Source organism: Oryzias latipes, chromosome 14 (genome assembly GCF_053564925.1).
Source record: "Oryzias latipes strain Hd-rR chromosome 14, Olatipes_Hd-rR_3.1".
Classification (NCBI taxonomy): Eukaryota; Metazoa; Chordata; class Actinopteri; order Beloniformes; family Adrianichthyidae; genus Oryzias; species Oryzias latipes.
The window spans coordinates 18,597,795-18,622,467 of record NC_136250.1 but is presented as its reverse complement, the minus strand read 5'-3'; the positions used below and the strand labels follow the sequence as shown (position 1 = coordinate 18,622,467).

The following is a 24,673-nucleotide window of genomic DNA, read 5'->3' as shown; positions in this document are numbered from 1 at the left end:
TTTAGAAATTTCTTATGATGCTACAAAATTATGCTAACTCCTTTGTAAACATTAGGGGCAAATCTGAAAGAGAAAAAAAAATAATAATAGCAAAGGTTTACAAAAGTGTGATAAAAACAAATGTCATAAAATCCACTCCAATCATTTTCTATAATTATGTAAATTTAAGGCTACCAGCAGATGGAAACACTGCTGCGTTTAGCCTTTGTGGCAGTGACAGAACATCTAAGTGCTCTTCGTTCCTCAGGAGGGGAGACTGTTTCATTCAATTGACCAGTCAGAACTTGTGCAGAACCTGAAATATAACACCCAAACGAAGCAAAGCCAGTGTGGTGAGAAATAGGGAGAAGCCAGACGACAGACAGATGGCCTGGAAGTCGATATCTGGCTTATCCATCCAGATTTATTTGATCACACAAAAGAAATCTCCAAAAAACTAATTCATGGATGGACTTGGAGCCATCTCTATCTCTGTCAACAAATCTCTCTCTGTCAAGATATCAATTTACCACATCTACTATTTTAATAGCTCCATAATCAAACAGTGCAGCTGCTTCAAAATATAGACCCACATTTGTAGCCTGGGAGTTTCTCAAACTGTCCAAATCCTTACTCACACTGAGCAGACTCAAACCAATCAGTCCTGACATATAATATGAAGGTTTTTAGAGTCATAATTGAAAATAATAGGCAATTCTCATTTGACAATTGATCGTGCAATTTAAAAACAGATTTTGCAAGTTGGAATTCAATATTAAGATTAACATTAAATAAACAAACATTAAATAAAAAAACAGCATCCATTGCATTTGAAATTGTCATGTTTTTTATGTCATAATTCAAATGACAATGCATTTTGCAATTTACAATTCAATATTAAAAATGACATTTATACATGGTTTGCTTTAAATTAATTTTAAAGTAACTTTAAATATATTGCATTGTGAAATGCCATGTGGTACTTAGTGAACCACAGAAAACAGTGGTTGGGGACCAACACAGCAGGACATAGCAGCCCTAAAGATGTTCTTCATAAAATCTAGGCAAAACAAAGCAATTGCAGTTGTAATCATAAACACAGAAGCTAATTCATTAGCGCATTCTCCTCTCTAACTTCAGACGCCAAATACTAAGTCTGATACACTAAGAGTACGTATTCATTTCCATTGTTTAGCTTACCCACCATTTCAAGGATGCATAAAAAAAATCTAGTATACTTGGTTTTATCATCTTATTATTGGCAACCTTAATATCAAAAATCTATGTTTTCTATGTGTATCTTAAAAGTCTCAACATGTTTCCCTGGATACACCTTATGATGATTCTAATGATGAAGTGCAGTATGTTATGAAGTGCACTGCCTTTAAAAAGTGCTTTACTTGTTTATTTTTGTCCTAAAAAGTGAGAAATATATTGGTTTCTTAATCCTCCTGCAATTATTCCGCATATATATATATCATAGTTCGGTCAGAATCACCAGCTGGGGCAATGCATTACATGGTGCTGAACAGTAAAACTGGGTGCAGTAAATTTCCCTGGAACATTTTTCTTACCCCCGCCCCCCTTCTCCTCCTTCCCACAAGCTTTTCATCTGCTAACAATTGTATAAACTAAATACCAAAAGCAAAAATTTAGAAAGCCCCATTCTTTGCCACGTTTTCTGACAGGATTCTTTGCCAGAACTGACACAAAATCTCTGACCTTTCATAGAACTGTTGGCTTGCAAAAATCAACAGATATTTATTTCAGTCTTCACATCTGCCTTCTGGATCATTCATCTCATTTAATTACCAAGCTTTGCCCTTGCAAACTGCTGCGCTGTCAGCTGTAATGAAAACTCCCTTCCATAAAGAAGGCTGGCTGCCAAAGTACGAACATGCACTTCAACCGGAACATCTCTCCTACAGCCTATCAACTCAAACTTTTCAGGGAAGTGTCAGATTGTGGTGGCTGCAACAAAATGTCAGTGTGTCTGGGCAATCAAAATGAACACCCTTAAATCAGATTATTTACTCTTTTTTCTGATTGGTGAGAACAGGGAGGAGGTAAGACCAAAAATCTTTTGTTTATATATATTTTTTTAAATCTGGGATTCTTATATTGTTTTGCAGAATTACTAGAAATATGTTATTTTTTTTTATCTCCTTTTGCTTTAAATGTACTATAGAGTTTGTTTAAAATCTAAAAGATTTTTGAGACTTTCCATATGGGAAAAAATCCTTTTTTTTATTTGTTATTGTTAGAATTTTAGCAGGGAACACATCCTTCCTTCCTTGATTGCAAAGCCATAAAGAACAAAAGCAGCTTTTGGAAAATACAAAAATAGACATATTTGTTAGCGAGGGCATTTTTAAATCAGAAAAAAAATTAACCAAAAATCAAATTTATGTCCATTTTAATGGGTTACAGGGTTACTTTTTTTGGTACAAAATTTATTTGGTCAAGCCCACAGGTAACTTGGTAAGATAACTAATTTAAGGCAAGAATATTTCCCTACTTCTACGAGACAAGCAAATTAACCAAAAGCTGCTTTACATTCCTGATTGTGTCATATCTCAACTACTTTAGTGCCATCTTCAGCAATAATTAAATCCATACCAAATTATTGACTTTTTTTAATTCTTGCATTTCAGTAAGACATTAATCGGATGAACTCATGCCATCAAATGCAGCTTAACGTCCTTGACAGTATGGTCTATCAAATTGCAATATGAAGGCTAAATTAAAAATGCAAATTCTGACAGTTTATTCATTAACAAAAATGGCATGCAAATGCTTGGTTGGCTCCTCTATGTCAAAATGTTTTATAAAACTAAGCCATGGAAAATTCTCTGTTCTATTCTATAAAGTAAATCCTGTTCATTTTTAAACTCATATCGTTTCAATTGCCTCACAACTGAAACAAAACAGGTTGTTTTTTTTTTAATGTTAAAGTAGAAGATATGTTTTGGACATGCAAAACGATTACTTAATTGAGTGATTTCTATCTATTTGGCTCTTTGTTATGACAGAACAAGAATGTGTTTTCACAGTTAGCACATTTCCTTTCATGCATTAAAGCTGCACATTTCCTGTCACTATTTAAGTGCAGCATTTAATTGCAGAACCTCTTCGACACAGTTCACTGCTAATCTAAAGTGTAAAGCTGCATAATAAAGTATGAGGTATTTTTCTAATGGCATCAAATTGTCTGAGCACAATGCTACACCACATTGTCATCATCTTCAATTAGTAAAAAAATTAAATCAAATTGCCCTCAGTAAGACACACATACTGCTAAGAAGCGGTTAAGAAACAGGATTGTTCTAGTTTTTTTTTTTGTCTCTTGTTCAGACAGTCTTGATGTTTCCATGGAATTTAGACCTTGGCATGTCATTCTGTATAGTTTGCCATCAAATAACCAGTTTAACTGTAGGGGGGTGGTGGCACCCATCTGTTCACATCGAAAACGAATGGCTTCCTTCTGGTTATTCATCCAACCAGACTGCAGTTTTTAAAGTCATTAAAAAAAAGCATTCCAACTCCACGAGCGAAGCTGTGAACGCCAAGAACTGATACATCAAATGCATACAAGAGTGTGAGTGTGCATGCAGGTGAGTGTGTCCACTTATAACTGCTTCAAGATTTGCTTAAGTTACCCAGAGGCACATTTTAAAGCATATACTCTGTCAAGACTTATCTTAACCCTCCAGAAGCAGCAAGACAAAGCTCGCACATTTTAAAGTCTCCAGCGGTAAATGAGGCGTTTGAGGAATTGCAAATGCCAGGGAACACGCTGACATTGACAGCTAATTTTTATACCCTTTTGTGAAGAGACTCACCAAACAAACATTAAACCTGAGAAAGACCCCATCTTTTTTTTCTTTTTGCCCTCATCCAGCCCACTCAAACTGGGAATTTGCCTGCCCATTTCATCAAGCTGGTGCAGCACTGTGTTAGTTCTGTAAGTGTTTTGTCAAGGATGACACAGCAACAGGGGTACAACTGCAGAAAATATTATTTTTTTACATAAACTGTAAATTCGTTTTTCTCAGTATTCTTATTCTTATACACTTTAGCTTTACTTCACAGAATGTATTATCTTTTCAAATCATCTCTTTGTGTATTTCTAACATCTTAGACAGCTCTACAAGTGTGAAATGGGTAAAGTGTTATCTGTGCACCACGTGTATGGTGGCCTTTCAGTACAAAACAAATTGGCATTATACGCAAAAACATTTTAAAGAGCCCAACAACAATTAAAAAAGCAAAACAAATGAACAATAAAAAACGTTAACATTTAGAAATAAAGACTAAATTCCAGAAAGCAAAACACAATTCCAAAAGATTGAAACATTTTGGAAAACAAAAGTCATTTCCGGAAATCAAATGATATTTTAAAAACGAAACACAATAAGAAACCACATAAGCTGGCACTATGAAACATCACTGACTAGATGATGATGTTTGAGTTTTGATGATTGAGTTTATTCAAATGAATCTCAATGTCTGTATACTAATAAAAGTTTAATGATTAGTACATAGCATTTCCAGTATGACTTCATGCCAAATAACTTGTAGTTGAAATAAAAGAAAAATGTAATTATTCAATCAGTGATGGATGAATATGCGATGAAGATGCTTTGCGGGATATATGTTATTTGCTCTTAAAGGACCACATAACAGCAAAACCGGACAAAAGAAATGCCGGGACATATCCCAGTTGTCTTTACACCATTCTCAGTTAGTGTAGATGCAGCTGGTCATGTATGAAGCTAAAGTTAAAAAAATATATAGTTTTTGCCTGGAAAATGTCATAAAAGACGTGAATAGAACTTTTTTTACAGGTATAACAAACTGGGATTTATAGTAGTACTTGTATATATAGTAATACTTCTGAATATCCAGATTAATTTGTAAAACATATTTCCCTACTTCTTTAGACCACACATAAATATAATTAATAAATTGCATAAATAAACCAAATTGTCATACATTAAAGGTTAGAAAAGTAGCTACAACTAAGTGCAGGTGTAGTTCTCATTTCTTGCCTTGTATATATAGTTATACTTCTGAAAATCCAGATTAATTTGTAAAACATATTTCCGTACTTCTTTAGACCACACATAAATATAATTAATAAATTGCATAAATAAACAAAATTGTTATACATTAAAGGTTAGAAAAGTAGCTACAACTAAGTGCAGGTGTAGTTCTCATTTCTTGCAGCTAGATGGAAGACTTAACTCCCCAAAAAAAACTTTTTACTTAGCATTAACAGGTTGATTTTATCACAGATTTCACATATATGTTGGGATAGCATATTGATGACTGCATGTGTGTTTCTTTCAAAAAATAACTATAAGCCCTGCTTATTTCTCAATTGAACAAAGAAAGCCTGAAATGCAGTGGACATTATTGATTACTTGTCACAGTTCCACTCCATTTAAGCACAGTAGCAGTAAGAAAAAAACAACTTTGCATCAGGTACGCTTTTATTTGCAAATCTGTGCAAAGCAGTAATGCAGAACAGCAGCAGTATGGCCGAGATAGAACCATAAGAGAGGTGGCTGGGCTGCTCGTTAAACCCAGTGACAGGAAAAAATGGATTGTGTGGAGGTGTTCTTTGTGCATTAGAACATAATCGCTGTTAATCAATTGAGGAAATGAGGTGTTACTTTTATAATTTAGGGCTTTGATCTGAATTGCATGCTGTGACTTTTGATAGACCACTATAATAAACACTGTTGAAGATGTGAAAAGTTAAGTGTCACGGTGGAGCTCCTGTCTACTTTAACCCCTGCTGATAATTCACTTCTTTCTTGTTGCACAGCATCAGACAGCTGAAAAACTTAGCAATTAACTTGTAAGCCCAGTGAAGCTTTGAAAACATCCCCTCTCCAGAGATTGCTAGCAAAGTCTTCATGTAAATATAGAATCTGAAAATTCAGTATTTTATACCCCAGTCCTTAATGTAACCATGGAATGAAGAAACTGCATAAGATTTGGTGGGAAAGCACAGATTTAAAAGGACTGAACTGAACTTTCTTAACCTCTATGTTTCTTCTTGGATCAACTTTAGTTTAGAAATCTTTAAATTGTTGTTAATATTTTGACAATATTCACAAAGATATAAAAAATGTTTCAAGGTGGCCTTGACATTGTTTTAAGCTACGGTCACAAATACAGCCGCTACTGTGCGATGGGGACGCTTTGGCAGAATCTTCACGATTTCATGGCACCACCCGATTTTAAAAAAAAGTAGATAAAAGGAGGCCATCCTGCCTGTCACTGGACTGCCAACGCTTTACCTTGAAATGTGCCCGGTTGGCCACTGACCAAAGTCAACTTTTAGAGAAAAATCATCCGGTGCCGTAAAATGTTTAAAGTTTTTTTAAAACCTCCGACAGTGTGTAAAAATTCAAATGCCAACACGCAGCCACTTTGCTTAAACATTTGCAAAGTGCTACAATTGTCAAGCCACAAACACCCTGCTCTGCTCCATTCCAATGCATCCATTTACAGACTACAAGTTCCGTGTACTTTGTTTTTCTAGTCTGAGCTGGCATCTGGCTTAAAACTATACAGCTGGATGGCGCAGATATTGATCGCCGTTTTTGTTGCATCGCTAGTGTTAGTTTGTTGGTCTGTGGGGCTGTAAGCAAGTGGGAGACAGTGTAAATAGATGGACGTCAGGAAGTAGGGACATGCTTACTCCACACCAACAGTCCCACCCACAACTCAGAGGCAAATTTCTAAAGAACTACTGCTGCTCTGCAGAAATCATAATCATAATTAAGACACCAATGGGAACGCTTTATAAAAAGATCAAAAAATGATCTGAGTGGGTCTTCAAAAAATTGCAATACATTCCCATATTTTAGGATAAAATGGATATTAAAAGAATAGTCCCTGGTCATAAACTAAACTTTCCTATTCCCTATATTTCTTCTTGAATCAACTTTTTTTTAGAAATCATTGTCAAAGTTTTGACAATATTCACAATGAAAATTTAATATTTCAAGGTGACCTTAAAACAGTTCAGTGAAATTCAACCTTATACTGAAAAATAAATTGAAAACATTTTCTGTTAAATTTTGTAACTGTTTTTTAACCAATTTCAAAATGAAAAGGTAAATTTAAAATTTGTTGACGAGTGTGAAATAAATTTTTTGCAAAGAGAAAATATACTGCACCCTGATTAAGAAAGAGTTTAAGCTAAAAGAAATGCGGTCATTTTCCTTGAATAACTCTTGGAGCTTGGGGATTTTTTTTTCTCTTAATTTTACAAAAAGGTCTGATCTAGTTATCCAGTGTTACTATTTGGTTACTGATACCTGCTGAGCTTCTTTACATGCTGTGAATTGGGATGCTGTTTTAATCTACTTGCACTGTTTTTGTTTGTTTAATCTGTGGGGAAGGATATTTTCCCAAAGAAGGAGCTTTGTAACTTCCAGTCATCTTTGATGTGGTGCACAGATGAGCAGATGTCAAGTTCTACTGTTCCGCCCGACCAGTTGAGGCAAAACTGCACAAATGAATCTGCTAGTTTGCTGTTGTATTCATGATGCAGTGGTAAGAATGTCTGACATACTGCACATTTTCTAACTTGCATGCTGTAGGCTGGATCCTGTTTTCTTTTATTCTTGCAAGCTCTCCAGTGATGGTTGTTTGAATGTTTGTTTATTTCTGGGCTTCACATCACTTGCAGCTTATACTGTCACCTATCATGCATTCATAGCGTGTTTGCATCAAACAGTAAACCAATTTAGCTGCATCAATTGTCCTGTGCATTGTTTATTTTGGTTTGCTCGACCTGAGTAACAAAATCACTTCCAGTCTGAGTAGCTGCCATTATAGGAACGGAATTATCAAACAAAGGTGTGCATGGGACAAAAATGCACGACTACTGATGGCATTTTTGTATTTAATATCCCAATATAAGATGTTATTATTGAGTGTTAATTTATAAATATGTTTTCACTAACACACACACACACACACATACTGTATGTAGACAGTATGTGCACACAATCATGCCACAGCTAGGAAAAACAAAAAAATAAAAGTCTTTGTGGTACCCCAACATTTTTTTAAATGCAAAAATGTGGAAGCCTCTTCCAACTGTAGGTGGTGGACATTCGATAGTGAACAGTACAAAAGGTAAAGAAGAAGCAACTCCCGACTTGTCCAGTATGAACACCATGGGCTAAACGCGTGTTTAAGAATTCATGTCCAACGTGATCTTGCGTATCACATGCCCAGTGTGAACATAGCCTTCTTTTGTGAAAGTCTATTTATCATTTCTAAAGTAAAAAACAAATTTACAAAACGTTCTCATGGATTCTAACAGCAAGTTTGTGTTACAGTAAATATAAAAAGCTATATAAACAGAGATTGATTAGAACAAAGGTTTAAAATAGTTCACTTTGAGTAACTAGACAGTAATGACCAAAATTCATCGTTTTATTTAAAATGATCAACATTATAATGAGCCTGTCGCACTGACCTGAACCTCAATGCCATATCCAAGGTAGACTGTAATCAAGTAGTTGCACTCTACGCCAGAGTCAAGTTGCTGTAGGATTTCGATGTTACCCTCAGGGTCAGTGAAATTCATGCTGCATGGCTCTGTGGGAGAGAGTAAAAAGAAAAATGATTCCCTTTTTCCCAGACCACTGATCTTTCTGACAGCCCACCTGTGTCTCTCTGCCCTCCATAACCCTCCAACTATCTCTGCAGATATCCTCTCTGATACCGCTTATCTGGGCCTTCAGCCCTCTGTGACCAGTGGAAAATAACAGGCAGGACACATCAGGAAAAATCTGATTGTTTTTGACACATGAGCAACTCTGTTACCCAGTACGGGGAGGATGACTGTGTGCAGAATCCTAAATGAACAGAAGTGATGCTGAGGACCTGATGCTTAATTTCCATTTTCCTCTGGGAAGGATGTGTTAAATTTAGAGGGAAGATGCTCCTGACTCTGGACTGCTATTGGAGAAAAATGTCTGACATGCTGCATTTGTCACATGGATCATTCAAGTGTTCTGCCCTGAACATATGAAATTGAAGAAAAGCACAAACGTGCCTCACCTGATGTTTGCATTGTGGTGATGGTGGTAGTAGTGATAACACTTGTGGATGCTGTAGGGGTACCATCTTCTTCTTGAGAGGACGAAATTGGTTTTGGGAGTGAACGATCAGGGTTTGTTTTGTTCTTGAGTCCTGGTTTGCTCACCTCCCCTTTCTCAACTCTAGCTAAAATGGGAGAAATGGTGGCATCTACAGGAAAATGCATTCCCTCTGCGGACGAGAAAGCTACAGGGCTACTTTTGCCACCCGAGGCTTGGCTATGCAGCATGACTTGAGTGGTGAGGGAATGTGTCGTTAGCTCCACTTTATCCAACCCCTTGATCTTCTCCCTGGTTGTTTTTGTTTGAGGAAAAGACACAAGAGGTGGTGATGTTGTGGCAGAAAAGGTGGTCAGTGAGGAAGTGGCAGCCTCAGTAGCTGTTGAAGCAATGTCAGAGAAGGCTGGTGCATCCTCATGGGGCACAACTTGTGTGGGATTGTGTCCAGAATCTGGAGCAGACACAGACCCTGGGATTGTGGGATACATAGCTATGGAGCCATCCTTCCTAAAAAAGTGCTGGTCTCCTTGGAAGTTCCTTGTGAGTATATGTTCATTGAGCAGCAACCCCTTGAGGACAGGGTGGTGGTTGGGGAGGTTTACTGGTGAAGCAGTGGTGACGGAACGGACCTCACTCTCCGTATCCTCTGTCGACATGTGCGTAAAGATGTCTCTGTCTGGTTCCAGTGTCCTCTTACTGAGTACAGTGCTTTCTCTTGGACCTGGAATTACAAAAAAAACAAAAACAATGTTACATATTTTTTCTAATCTTCTAGAAAGTTGATGAGAAAAAAAGGGCTTTTTCAGAATATGTTGGAAACCACTTTTTGCTCACCTCCCCTCGCATTTGCCCTATCTTTCTACATTTGAACACATCAAACATTGCCTTTGATGATAAAATATATTTTGGAGAATTAATCAAATTTTTTCAACAAATAAGAAAGAAACACAATTCGAGTATGAATATCATTTACAATGAGATGTAGCTGCTTATACAAAAACAGTGGATCAAAGCTAAATTAAAGAGTCAACCTAAAGGCCAAGACAGTCAAAAAAAAACTTTATTTATATGACAACAGTTGATGAATAACAGCAGAGGGACAATAGGCAGCATTAGGCCTGCAGACATAAATGTTTTCTGAGCAGGGCTGGATTTCAAGACAAAAAAAATCCTCAATGGCCATACATCAAATCCCTAGAAATGATTGTGTTATAGGGCGATTCGTTTTTTCTGTATTTCACAGAAGCAGCTTCTGCTTCGCATTACCTGGAACCATATACTGGCTATGAGTTGCACATGTGTTGTGTGCTCACAGCTACAGAGCGAGAAGGAGGGAGCTTGTTGTTAGATCTTAGTAGCTTGGTTTTACTGAAAACGTTAGAAAATATTTACATAAATGGAAGAAAATCAGAATGTTTGCCCTTTACTGTAGTGCTGCAGCTCTGTCTTTTTTAAAATGCTGTTTTAATTGTGTATGTTTTTGCTGTTGACTTCTCTTACATGTTAATGTGCACTTTAAAATGAATATGTCTATGAAACTAAGTTTTTCAAACCTATTTCTGCAATAAGACCGAGCAAACCTAGAGAAATTCAATTTATAGGCAACTGGGTTTTGGAAGGATAAAATTCAGAATATTCTTGACATCAAATCAAATCAATCTTTATTTACATGGCAATTTTCATATGAAACAAAAAGTGCTAATGCTCATTTGTTGCAAATACTACCAAATTAAAAGCCGTCATGTAGAATATTCAAGTAAAATGCCTGTTTTATTCTGAAATAGATAAAGTCACCCCCCCCCCAAAAAAAATATTACCTTTTGAGAATTTTTCCCCTATAATTTTTAATTTAAGATAAACTGGCAAATGTATTACATTTTAGACCAATAATTAATTCTGTTGTGGACCAAGCACCCGCTGTTCAAGATCGTCATAAGTCTGTTGTATGTTTGTGCCAACCTATGGGTTGGAAAGAATCTTAAAGATGTTTATCATCTTTTTTTCACAGAGATGATGCTTTAAATTCAGACAAACATCATTTAAACCAAAAAATTAAGTTCCCTCGCAACATTAATAAGCCAACAAAAATATATTTTAGGGGTCTTTGATTTAATATTTTTTTTAATTAAGACCTGCTGTGATATACCTGAAAAAACTATTTTTAAAAATGAAAAAAATAAATAAATAAATAAATAAAAGTCACAAAGCTACACAGGTGCACAATCAGGTGCACAAGGTGGAATGTATTTTTACTTTTTGCTTTGATTTTTTTCAACACCTTACTTTATTTAGCACAGGAAAAAACATTAAAAATGCACCTGTTAATCTGGGGAAAAAATGGTGAAAGTTAAGTCACTTTATATAATAAAGTACTAAAGTAAAGGAAGGATAAAGTTGAAAATAACAGGGAGAAGCCTGAAAAACATTAACCGGTTTTTACATCTTTTGTCAGTTAACTCGAGTTCACTTAAAACATCTGTTTGCTTTGATAAATTCTCTTGTCAGGGTGAAGGCCTCTCTTAATGAAGCAGAACATACACCAGCAGCATTTTCATAAGAGAGTATGTTGTTGACATAGACTGCACCTGAATGAGACATCCCGATGTGGTTGATTCTATTGCGGCTCTGAACAAGGTCGAATGACGGGAAACACCTTTGAATGCCAAATTCTTTGTAGTTAGATATAGTTTTTTCAAGCTGGTTTATATGGTAGCACAATTTCAAGTGCTGAATAAAATATTGTAAATAAAAAATATTGCAATTCTGTGTTCTCTAGAAATTTATTTATTTGAATCCAGCTTCTTTATTGTTTTATCTCAACTGTGTTACTGCTATAGTTGATAGATGTTAATAGTTAGGTGATTATTAGGCTATCTTTATACTACTCTAGGAATTTGTTAGCACGTTTAGAATACATGAGCTAAATTTGCACTTTAAGTTTTCTGTAAAATAGACTTTGTCAATATAGAATTATTCCTTCAAAGTCCCACCCCAATCATCTTTTAATCTATTTTCAAAGCATTCACGGTGGTCTTTTGATTTAGATTATACTGTTTTTAGACAAAATCAAAAAGCCTGTGTAGTTTTATAATACATAGTCTCTGCAGAGAGGCAGGAATTCACAAGAACTTCATCACTTAGTTGTGGGCGGGACTGTTGGAGCAGAGTAAGCCTATTCCAACTTCCCATCATGCATCTATTTACACCAGGGGTTGACGTAATATTGGTAGGCAATCGCCTGGGAACCCCCAACTCTCTAGGGGCCCCGAGCTAAACACTTAATAAAAATGTCTAAAATAAATGTAATGTCCATCATTGTTTAACTCTGTCATAGAAAAACACAGACTCTGACTGACTGCAGAGATGGTGGATGTAATTTCATTAAAAATGTATTAAAGTTGGACTTTCAATCAAATCAGGAAGTCGTAAATAATAGGTGATTAATTACTGCTAATTTATCATTGATTAATATTTTGGGTTGCTTTTTTAATTGTTGGGTCTGGTGGTCTTTAGATGACTTTTAGGCTGGAAAATCATAACTCTTTCTGGCAACACTGACAGAGATTAAATAATGATCTCAAGCAATTTTTAAAAGAGTGGTCAAATGAAGCAGACAGATCCCAGGGGCTGTGAAAAGAGGAAGAGGCAAAGAGAAAACAAGAAATTTGTTGATATACTTCCAAAAGTATTTAGAATTAAAAAAAAAGGTTTCTTTTTCCTTTTAAAAATCAACATTTATTTCTTCTAGGAAGTGAATGTTCTTTTTTCGTTTCCTCCTGATTTACAACTATCTGAATAAAGACCTTTTCAAAAATGCAATTTTAAGCAAAATTTTCTTAACACATGTCCTCCATCATGACAAAAGGAACATATTAAAAACACCAAAAAGACGGTTTTCTTTGGAGTGGGTTCTTTAAGAAATAGCTGTTGTCTTAGCTATTGGCACGTAAACCCACCACTATATTTGCACTCTGCCTAGCTCAAAAGACTTTGAAAACACATTGCAACATTTTGCTGATGCAGAATGGTTTTAGCACCATCCAGCATGCTAATAAAAGTTTGATCAGGCTATTCAAGAGGAAGAGTAAATCATTTTGCCACAAATCCTATCCTTGGCTGACAAAGCTGACACGTTGTTTTACGTTTCACACTGACAGACACGACAACACCACGTTTATCGTCCTTGATGGCGGAAACCATTCAAAGACTTTTTGATGTTTGGATATGGAACAGAGATGTTTTCTTGTAGCCTTATTCTGTCACAACAAGAGCACTTTAAAGGCAAACTAAGCACATTTGACATGTCCCAGTACCAGAGAGGATAAAGAGTGCAAAGAGAGGTTTTCATAAATGATTGAGGTATCTAATGCCTCCCCCATTTCCTCTCTTTATAAAAGCAAAACACCTGAAGAAATGTTGAAGACACAATGTACTTTATTTCAAGATATTTTGATCTTTGCCTCACTTTTTACAGTCTTCCAGTTTTGCTTCTCAGAGCTGTAAATAATCCAAAAGAAGTTTGAACGGGGAAAATTTTGTCAAATAATAACGTAAAAATTATGTAAAAGACGGGAAAAAAAAATTTATTAAAAAGAGCTGATGTTAGTGCCTAACTATAAATGGGATTGGGAATAGGCGCATCCTCCACTAAGTCTTTTAGAAGCAAAAGGTGGAGCACAGCATTTGCAATTTGTTAACAAATTCACAAGAAAATCAAGAAAGTATTTCAAAACAGTGTATATTTAAGAAAGATGGATTGGGATTTGCATCAATCTTGCTCTACTGTGCATGAAATCAAAAGGAAAGTCAAAGAATATGGAAGGATTTCAAGAGTGTAAAAAGGAAAGACTCAAACCTAAGCTGGACACCTGTGATCTCTGATCCTTTAGACTGAGCCACATGAAGAAACAGACATTTTCAGATTTTGGATGCAATAACAGCTTCAAAAGAAATCATTTTCAATCTCAAAATATACATTTAAATTTACTTTTTGTGGGGGGGGTTTATGTTGTCCAGAGGCCAGGTTTTATTTTATCGCTCTGGCATGTTTCTGGTTCCACTAATGCATGGATCTAATGTAATGGCTTCGCAGAGTAATATACAGAAACTTTAAGTCTGCAATTTTTTTGAAGGTCTTTTCCATGGACATCTGTACTTTCAGAAGAACACATCTAAAAAGTCACTTAGCAAGCAGGAGATATGCATGACAAAGTGGTTTCTTTTCTTTCTCTTCCTTTGTGGCACCAGAATCAATCTGCAAAACCTGAAACTTTAAAGCTTTTAAAACATCACCATTACGTATTTTACCAAATTAATAATCAATGTGACAAACAAATTGCAAACCTTGGATCCAAACTATCTGCGACATAGTTGACATGCTGCAATTTCTAAATAAATAACTGCTCTATTATCCTAATTTATCTGGCTTGGGGCTGTTCTGTTTTTCCTTCCCTCTGTGATGTTCTGTGTGTTCTTCCATGTGACAGGTTTTGACCATCCACTTACTGTCTCTCAGTCAGCTTAGGGAACGGGGAGAATTAGAATGGAGGACTGAACTGAAGCAGAGTTTCTCATCCACAAATCAATATGGGATCAATGTGTGCAGGTTGGAGACCTCACTGGTGATTACAGCAAAGAGAACCACCAGCATATTATTCTAAGCTCTGTAGCTCAAATGGGCATTTAAAAAGGACATTTAAGAAAAAGAAACCAGTTGGAAACTAAGTTTTGACACTTGTTTGTTGCGGATTTGTGTTTCTATTTATCACTAATATTAGAAACTTTCATGTTATCTTCCAAAAGCAATTTTTTTAAGGTCACCATGGGTCTTTCATAATTTTCTATACCATTTAACATAACACTTAAGTAGTTGCAACTCACTGTATACCTTGTTGATTAAAAAAAGACTGTTTTGAACTCAGTTAATTATAGCTTCAAATTAAAATTGTGCTGATAAATCCGTTAGAAGGGAATGACATCAAAAATGTTATTAGTGATTATTAATGATTGTCGTAATTGTTATTAATGATTCCATAATTCATAGAGCATATTTGAATAGTCATCACTGTTTTAATTTGTAAATTTAAAAAACGGACCCTTTCCTCCCCCCAATTCACAGTTATTCTGCTTGAGGATCCCCGATCAGATAGAGCTGTGCTGTGATAGACTGACACAAGCGGGGTACTTTTAGAACAAAGTGATCTTGATGTGCTGTGTCAGGTCCGCAAAATGGGTGTCATGCTATCATAACCCATGACACACTGGCAAGTTACATCAAATCATTTTGTGGCCAGACTTGTGACAAGATTTGTAATAAGTCAAAACGAGGTGGCAGATGGTAACTTTTGTGAAAGCTGTGCACGTCAGTTGGACTCAGTTCAACGGTGACACAACAGCTAAAAGTAGAAACCATGGGCTCAACTCAAAAGGCCTGAATATATGTATGACTATGTTCCAGAAAGTATTTGCTTAATGATGACTAAATTAACAAAAAAAAATACAGGAATAATCTCAAAATATCATTAATGTCATTATTAGTCAAAAATAATTCAACACAACAGTAAACAGATGATCATCCTACAGAAGGAACTGAATATTTATGGGTACCTAATTAAATATATAGTAATTGTCAAATAGTCTTCAAAGTACCATAGTAACATAGAATCAAAACATGCCTCAGTAAATATGGGGTGGGGGGGGGGGCAAGAGGAGTAGATTGCAAAAAAACAACCTGAAACATTTGAAAGTAATTGACTACACAAGGTTTATACATTTTACAGTATTTGTTGCAGAGAAAATGCAATTAATTAGAGGTACAGTATAGGAGGGGAAAGCTGTGTTTTGTTCTATTGTGAGGCACATTTGACAACAACAGGAAGTTGGTTCCATTTTTATGCCGCACAGTCTAGGTCTCACCCAATTCTGCCAACAGACTGCCTCATAAAAACCCCAGAGCCCCACTAGATTTGCCGTAAGTGAAGATGTCAGTAAATAGATTCTACTCCCATATTATTAAAGAGGTTTGAAAATTAGGAGCAACACCCTGGAGGCCATTCTCACTGTGTTCTTTCACTGGACTAAGTTTAAGATCAGGAGAAGTGTGTTTGGTTCTGCTGGTTCTTGTTGCAATCTATCTGCATGGTTCAGAATTGGTTACAGCTCTCTAACAGTGCAGAAAGTTACACATTTCTTTAGTAGGAAGTACCCTTTTTTTTAAACCCCATAGAGCAGTGTTTTTCAACCTTTTCTGAGCCACGGCACACTTTAACCTTAAAAAAAATCCCGCGGCACACCAGCATCCAAAAATTAAATAAAAAGGAGAAACTCATAGTCTGTATTGATCTACAGCCCCTCCCTCCACAATCTCACATGCATTTTTGAGATAATTGTTACAGAAAAAGCTGGAAACTGCAGCTGTTTTTTCTAAAAGATACAATAAAAGTTAAGTTAGAAGATTTAAAAACAGTTTGTGTGTTCGTTAGTTTCAAGACGTTTAACAACAGATCTCCTTTTGCGCTGTCACTCTCACAACCCAATGCATCATGGGAAATGTAGTGCATAAAACGGCCGAAGATCGGTTTTCGGAGCTTCATTGTTTTGTTCACTTGTTCCACGGTCTGATACCGGATTCTGTGGAAAGCTAAACCGCTAAAGACGAGCTTTAGCTGGTATTTCTGTTAGAACTGAGCGACTTTACGAGCTAAATCGGGACAAGGAAGTGAAGACTTTAAGCACTTCTGATTGGTCAGACCGATGACATGTGATTAACCCCCCCAACACGGGACTTTTCCAAAATACAGCCGAAGGTGCAGCTGAATCGCGGTACGTCATTCTTATCAAAATGTCTTAATAAAATAAAATAAGCGCAAAGAAAAGGTATTTTACGATCTTTTATATTCCTAACTCCTCAGTGTTTTATCAGGGCCTGTTTGGATGAACAGAGAGCTAAAATCCTGGAGATGGGAAATGTTGTTAGATCAGTTAATGAGGGCAATTTCCCACGGCACACTTGGCCATCTCCCACGGCACACTAGTGTGCTGCGGCACACTGGTTGAAAAACACTGCCATAGAGTGTATAGAATGTCTTTTGTTTATTTTGTTTCAAATTAAAGAACATTTTTTAAACTCGTGACCTTAATCTGAAAATACTGGGTGAGATACCTCACTGAAAGAGTTTCCTTTCTTTATATAATTTAGGTCAAAGTTCAAATTTCTATTTTGATGAAAGTTCAAGAGAGCAGGGCACAAATAAAAAATAGGCGTAACAATTATGGACCTAGCTTAAAAGACGGTAAATTTGATCCTTAATGATAAGAAAGAAATATTCCATCACAGAAAAAAGGTAAGTACTACCATATATAACTTTTAAAATCCAGTAGTCACAAGTTTAGAGCAACAGACAAAATTTAGGTAAAAACAATCAAAGCTAGGGTTAACATTATTTCTAATTACCCAATAAAAAGGCACGGAGTTAAGTCAAAAACAAAATGAAATTACTAACTAAAATTAGTTTTACAAAAATTCTAAAAATGTTTCATGTTTCTGCAATTTCATGGTTTAGTATTTCAAGATGGCAAAATGTGTCCTCTTAAAACATTGCATAAGATCTTTTTAACTTTCAGTCGACTTTGAAACAGAATCTGTTTTGAGCCGCTAAAAATGAAATCATGTCCTTATATGCTAAACTATTCCAGAGTATATCCTTGCAAAAGTATGTTTTTTTTTTTTTTTTTTTAACTTGTCCTGTCCAACAGCTGGGCAGACAGACGAGAGCTGAGGGCCTCTTGTGTTGGACATATTTTGCTTTAACAATAGGGGTTATTAATCTTCTGACAAACCAAAGGTATGTCTGAATAAACCCCTTTTGTAATTGAGGCCAAACTTTATTAATTTCAATCATGTCTGAAAATCTTTGGTGTTGGACCGGACGGAAAAGGAAAGAGGGGAAGAAGAGAGAGGGACGCTAGAGAGAGGGGGGGGTAGGGGGTGATAATAGGAGGGGAAGGGGGATAAGACCATGAAGCAGCATACAGCAACAAGTTTACTGGTTGTTAATCATTATGGTAAGGTTCAAATGCAGTACAAAAAGGGCGGGGCCCGTCCACACACACACTCAAATGTTTTAAACACACCTGCTAGCTGCAAAAATGTCCACCTGTCGACATGTACACAAAACAGATACTTATGCCTTAAAACCAACTAGTGTGAAATATTTCAGTCATTCAGTCATGCAAGCTATTAGTGCAAAGGTGAGCTAACACCAGTGCTCAGGTGAGGTTTTATGTTCTTCTAAAATGGATGGTGGAATGTGAAAAGAAGGAGGGAGAGTGCCCAGCCATCCCCACCCCAAGACCCCCACCGCAGCAGCAGCGGCAGCCGGAATCCCCCCAACGCCACACGGGAACCGGCAGGGAACAACCGCCGCCCGGGCGACCAAGCCCGCCACCCAGGCCAGGGCCAGCAGGGCCGCCGCAAGGCCCCCAGAGCCAGAGGCCAGGGAAGCACGGAGGGAAAGAGAGCGCCGCCCCAGCCCAACCAGGAGAGCAGCCCCCCTGCAAAAAGTATACTTGCAAAAGTATGTTTTGTTCAGAATAGTCTTCAGCTGCCTAACAGTGGAAAAGATCGAAAAAGATCATTTGTGCCATAACCAAAATGACATCTGTAAATCACAAAGTACAACAGAGGGAAGTAGCCTCAGCAAAGTTTGCAATTCAGATTTTTTCATAAAATAAAAAATTTAAAAACAAAACAAAAAATCCCCTCTGTACTATAAAGCTACGTTCACACCGGCCTCTGAAATGCCTGTTCAAGATACTGCTTTCAATAAAAAGTCCATGACGTCATCGAGAGGTAATAATGTCCGGATTTGAAGACACTAATTCTCCATATTGCTCCTAAAAGGCCAAGCTTAGGAGTAAGAAGAAGCCGTAGGGGAAGGGCATGAATTCGGATTTGCCTGGTGTGAAAGTGGCCTATGCAATACCATTACCTATTACATTAACCCCCTGTTAATGTTGGGACACTTTAGAATTTTGCAACCACACAGTTACATGTTACATTGTTCAGGATTGCAGTTCCACATAGTGTCAACACTAAGAAGAGTGTTACACTATCTTATTTTTCAAAATCTAACCAAGAGCCAGTTAAAAAAAAATAACTGCACAAGCTCATTGTAAGAAGTTGGGTTCTAGAGCAAATGGGCCATCCTGTGTTGGCTGTTGATTTTCTATAGGATCAACAAGCATAGCTACACATAGCCATCCAGAAAGAAGGGAAAACTAAGCAGGAATGTACCAGACGTTGTGCTGCAGAATCCCTACAGATGCTGCGGCTTGCTTTCTCTGCACTTCTGTTTGTGCATCCCATTTACAGCAAAGGTGCGGACTTGGGGCTGTGCCCCAATATTACATGGGTAACAAACTGCCTGTCTGCTGTGACTATGACAGAGTGAGCAATCACGGCGGAAAGCTCCTCAAGATGACAACAGCAAGCCTCCTCTCTACCCTGCCTGTCTATGAAGTTATCAGTGAGCACTCGGTGCATGGAGATAGCGCTAATAAGAAAGGACAAGCCTCACTTGAGGCAAGCTGCTGATTGACATCAATCTCCTAATATCCAGGGGCTTTATTTCCTTATTATTACAGAGAGCCACTAGAAAAGCAAATCAATAGGCCACTTCCGATAGGATGAGATGCCAAGGCTTCAAGACTACTTCTGTGGCTCTCGCTGGAGGTTTCCGCTGATTAATTCATTCAAACTTGAACATTTTCTCTTGTTTCAGACCTATTTTGGTAAAGCTTTGTTTTATAGTATGTTTCTTACAAGGTATTTAAGCGTTATTATACTGTAGATTTGTTGTACCAACTAGGTAGTTATCTAGTACTTACTGTGTATTCATGTGGTACTTTTTGGTTCATACTTACGTGCAGGCACGAGTATTCATAGGGCCCTAGCGGTTCTTGAGCACCAGCCCCTTTTGCCTCGTAATACAAAGTGCCCTAGTGCCCTCCTTTTTTGGTGTTAATATTAATAAATTCCTGTTAGTTGAAATATAAGACAAAAAACGTCGCTACAAAATACCAACTGTATTTTCTTGTTGCCGTTTTCTTTTAATAAGGGGTTTCTGAGTTTCTTTGCGGCTCCAAGCAGACTCACAGCCGGCAGAGAGAAAAAGAGAGTGTGACAGACAGCGAGAGAACTGTTACTCCACAGAGACCTGAAGAGGCGTGACAGTAAGGCAGCTTGAACCTGTGAGTTTTGGTCTAACTAGTCACTGTCCATGGATTCAACGACCTTAAATATGGTTATAATGCCATAAAAATGCTGAAGGAGTCTGTTTCTACTTTTGCCAGATGTCTGAGCATGGTGCATCAATTCAACAAAGAATTGATGCACCAGATCGTGCTGGGACAGGAAGTCGGGTAAGTTCAAAATAAAAAACCTGGTCTAGTTTCAAAATAAATATACCACAATTACAGCCAGTTCATAGCTTCCTAATTACAGGTCTGACACTGCAGTAAATTAATCTGTGAGTATTTTCTGATTATATTTGCCTCATTTTGTATTAAAATCTAGTCAATCACACTTGTGTTTGGATTATGAGATGCAAAAGAGAGTTTATCTGGCTGTGAATCCCCATTTAGAACAGGAGTCACATTGGGTGCAACTGTCAGGAACAGGAGGTGTGTGAGCCAAAATGCAGGAAACTGGGTTTAGAGGCAGAAACATAAAGATTTACTAAATAAACTTATACAGAACAAAAACTGTGGAGAAACAAAAAGGAAATAAAGCGGATGATCTTAAAATCTAAACCTGAAAACCAGACACTTTTATACACTGAGGACAATTAACAGAAATGGAGACAGCTGTGGATGATTAACATGAACCTGGAGTGACTGATGGGGGAAGGCACATGACCAAAAAACAACAAAAAGAAATCACTGAAAAACAAAACTAAACCTCAGAATCCTCACAGCAACAGTATGAAAATAACATAAAATATTGAGTCCAGCATTTTGGGCATAAAAGTTGTATATCTGTGTATAAACTTTTACCATCTGTATAAAACTTGATTCATGTTGATCATGCCTTCAGTACAATGTCAAAATAAATAACCTCCACTGTTTTATTGTATTGATGTCTTCCAAGTCTATGATACAGTGAATGAACTCATGTTGACAATAATATGTTAACATAAAAAAATGACAGTTGTTTCACTTTCACCTACACTCTGGTCACATTTCTGGGTAGTTATTTATTATTAGGTTTTTATTTTTTATTTCTGTATTGTTTAAAGGATAAAAAAATGTTTTTGCTTCCCCCCTTCAGACTTTGAGCCCCTGCCCTTCTAAAATCATGTGCACGTACCACAAGTACCACAAGAAACACATTAACTCAACAATAAAAAAAACCAGTAGGTAGAATATAAAAACCTAGTGGGTACAACATAACTCAGAAGGTATTCCATAAAAATCCAGTTGGTATCAAGGAAGTATGAACCAAACAGTATCAAATGCATACTTGTTACTTGATCTGGAAAGGTTATAATAATTTCTGAAATAATGGTATGCCTGCTTAAATAATTAATATGTACTTCATATTTGTCATTTGATTGATTGATTGATACTTATAGATTTATAATGGCCTGAATCTGTTTGGGTTAAGTATAAATAACTGATCAAAAGTTAAGAACTGGATAATCATAATTTATGTAAAGAAAATTAAAAAATTAAAGTTAAGTAAAGCATAACAGAGGTGGGATATTATGAGTTCACTTCCTCCCACTTCCTTTTAGGCAAGTAATTAAATTTATTTTGACAAAATTAACAATTAATAGTCTCATATATCATATCCCGTATGCATAAGTGTTAATGTGTCTATTCATGATTAAGAGCAACGTTGAATTATTTACAAGTGTATGTGGATGTATGAGTATGTATATTTTCCAATCAATGTCACGACTAATCATCCTAAGTTTTTAGTATCTGCGTATAGATGTATATTTCAACAGTTTGCTTAGTTTCGGTTTTGTTTAGATCGCTTAAAATAAACTATTTCCAAATCTAAATACACAGCATATACCATGTAAGTACCCAGTTGGTATAACACAAAGTACCATGTAATTACCACCTAAATACCATGCAAGTATAGTACAGTAAAAGAGAGCGTTACCTGAGTGTTTATTCTGCATTTTTCGAGATCTAGAGGAGTATTAGACTATCTGTCAGCTTGGGGAATTTATGTTGCTGTTGTGTGTGACAGGTTCACAAAAGTGAAAACGGATATTTATATTTCAGAGAATGACACATGGGAGGTAAACAACAAAATAAGCAAACTGGGGGCATCACATAACACGGATACAGTATTAAATTCATACAGAATGACAGAAAATAGTTTTGTCATCAGATCCTTCTTTTACTGCCTGTCTAATTCTGAAAACACGAAAGTCATAAGCTCTTATCTTTCATCTGCCCTTTGACTTCATTGAGCGGAACCATAACTTTTCCTTCCCATTTGTTACGGCCCGCCAATATTAAGGGTCATTGAGCGCTGTCCTTCAAACGGGCGTTAGACAAGCGGCGTTGTTACAATGCTCATAAACTCTGACCTTTAAAGTGCAGCAAGACAAAAAACAGGGTAACCTAACACTGGCATTTGCATAAAATCCACTGTGAACCGCTTAACCTCCAGGGGGTAAACAGGGCAGCCTTTGACAAATCAGAATCCCATAATGAAGGCTAGATTTTATTTTAATTTGTTATAAATTGTTTCAATTAGGTAAATCATTTTACTGCAGTGAACCCCATCTACATTTGGATGTCCTCTCTCGTTTTCAATTTCCCATTTTCTTTTTTCCCGACAACAGCTGAATAAATGCGTCTTATCCAAGTGCTTGGCTTTGAAATGGCATCATCCTCTGTAATCATGGCAGGATCTGTCATACACAGAAGGCAAACGCTTGTTGTATTTCAATTTACCAGTACTCTGCATTCTAGAAAATACTAGGAGGAATGTCTCTTTTCACACTTCATTTCCTTCCATTAGAGTAATTCATCTTTTCATTTTCTTCCCATTTACGCCATGGTGGAGTCAATTACTGTTAGAGGAACGCTGTGGGTGAAAAAAAGTCCTACAACTGTAAAATCTGTCACGAATTACAGTAAAGTGTAGTGAGAAATATGTTAAATTTGTCTCAACAGTAGTGAAGTAGTGAGATTTCTTTGTTGATAAAACAAACTTTTAATTGTGCCTGACTTCCGATCAATCTGCGATTTTCTTTGTTAATCGTCTTCAAATCCGTTCAAGATTTTTAAATGGTACGGAAAGGAAAAAGTGTGTCGCTTACACAAGCAAAGGCTGTTGAGAGTCCTTTGAAATGGCATGCTTTACATCCCTTTCTCCCCCATAAGCACAAGCATTAGTCTCGAATTTAAAAGCTCCTTGATTTATGTCGCGCTCTCCGCCCATCGTCAGATGATTTCCCAGCCCCATAACAAATCCATCAGCTCAAGGAAAACACTAGTAGCAAAATCATGTTTGCAATTTCCAATCCTATCGGTGAACTTGCTATAAAGTGGCATGCCTGCGTTGCCTATTACACTTGTCGATACTCTGGATCTCGCAGGGGGCTCCTGTTATAACACTCAATTAAACAGAAGGCTTGGCTCAAAAACAAGAATGACTCATTGTGGCCTCAAGAGCCGTGTCAGTTTTTATCTACAGCAGAGGCCTAAAACTTGAAGTGTTGGCACTTTTTGCTTTTGAAAACAAATACAGTGATCGTGTGATGCACTTGCTAACAATGGTCATCATCAGTGGTTTGTGCAATCTTGAAATTAGTGTTGGTTATTGCCTGAAGCTATGTTCACACCTGGCTCAAAAACGCACTTTCAAACGACCACTTCCAGTGAACCGTCTATGTAAACGTGCATGTTTCAGGCGTCTGCGTTCAAAACTCTTGCATTCACGTGTTACAACACAAGGTTTAAAGTTCATTCTTAGGCTCTACATACAAAATGTGCTGCAATTGAACTCACTATAAAGAATAAAATGCATTGAACTTTGACCATTCAGGTACTCTGATTTGTTTGTGACGTACGGGCAGCGTCATTTTTAATTAACAAAGTGCTAGCCGTTTGTAAATTAACGGTGAAGGAGAAATTAAAATTGCGATTTGTGCCCGGCCGTTATTATATAACACCAAGTCTTTCATATAGGGGACTAGAGCTGCGTTCAAGAACCTGCATCACATGCCCGATGTGGACAGTAAGCAGCATTAGAGCAAGTTTCTAAAGTCAAATTGGTGTTTTTCTTTGGGGTCCAGCTCCCTAAGATCTCACCTTAGCTGGCTTTTTTGTTCCAATTTCAAGAAAAGATTGGATGTATTTTTTCTCTGATGGACCATAATAGCATTTTTAAAAAACTGTCAAATCACATAATGCCATATTTTCTACTCAACAGATTGAATAACTAGCGTTTAAGCCTTTAATACCGGAGCTGTCGTCAGTGAAATCTTTGACCATTTATGCAATCACCATGAATCTGCTTATTCTGTTATAGA

The 24,673-nt window shown here is 36.8% G+C and overlaps 1 protein-coding gene and 1 long non-coding RNA gene across 3 annotated transcripts in view; one reads left to right on the top strand and one right to left on the bottom strand.

Annotated features, from left to right (window-relative positions):
* Window positions 1-24,673, bottom strand: part of LOC101155374 (seizure protein 6 homolog) — a 105,839-nt gene that overhangs the window by 41,846 nt on the left and 39,320 nt on the right. For both annotated transcript variants that reach the window (XM_004076560.5, XM_078931313.1), the window contains exons 2-3: window positions 9,076-9,834; window positions 8,489-8,610 (exon numbers count right to left, since the gene is read on the bottom strand). In XM_004076560.5, coding sequence (XP_004076608.1) covers window positions 8,489-8,610; window positions 9,076-9,834 — 881 coding nt within the window. The remainder of the gene's footprint in view (window positions 1-8,488; window positions 8,611-9,075; window positions 9,835-24,673) is intronic.
* LOC144983818 (uncharacterized) lies at window positions 17,339-20,536 on the top strand. Its single transcript, XR_013647643.1, has 3 exons — window positions 17,339-17,455; window positions 20,231-20,363; window positions 20,466-20,536. It is a non-coding gene; the product is annotated as an uncharacterized LOC144983818 (long non-coding RNA).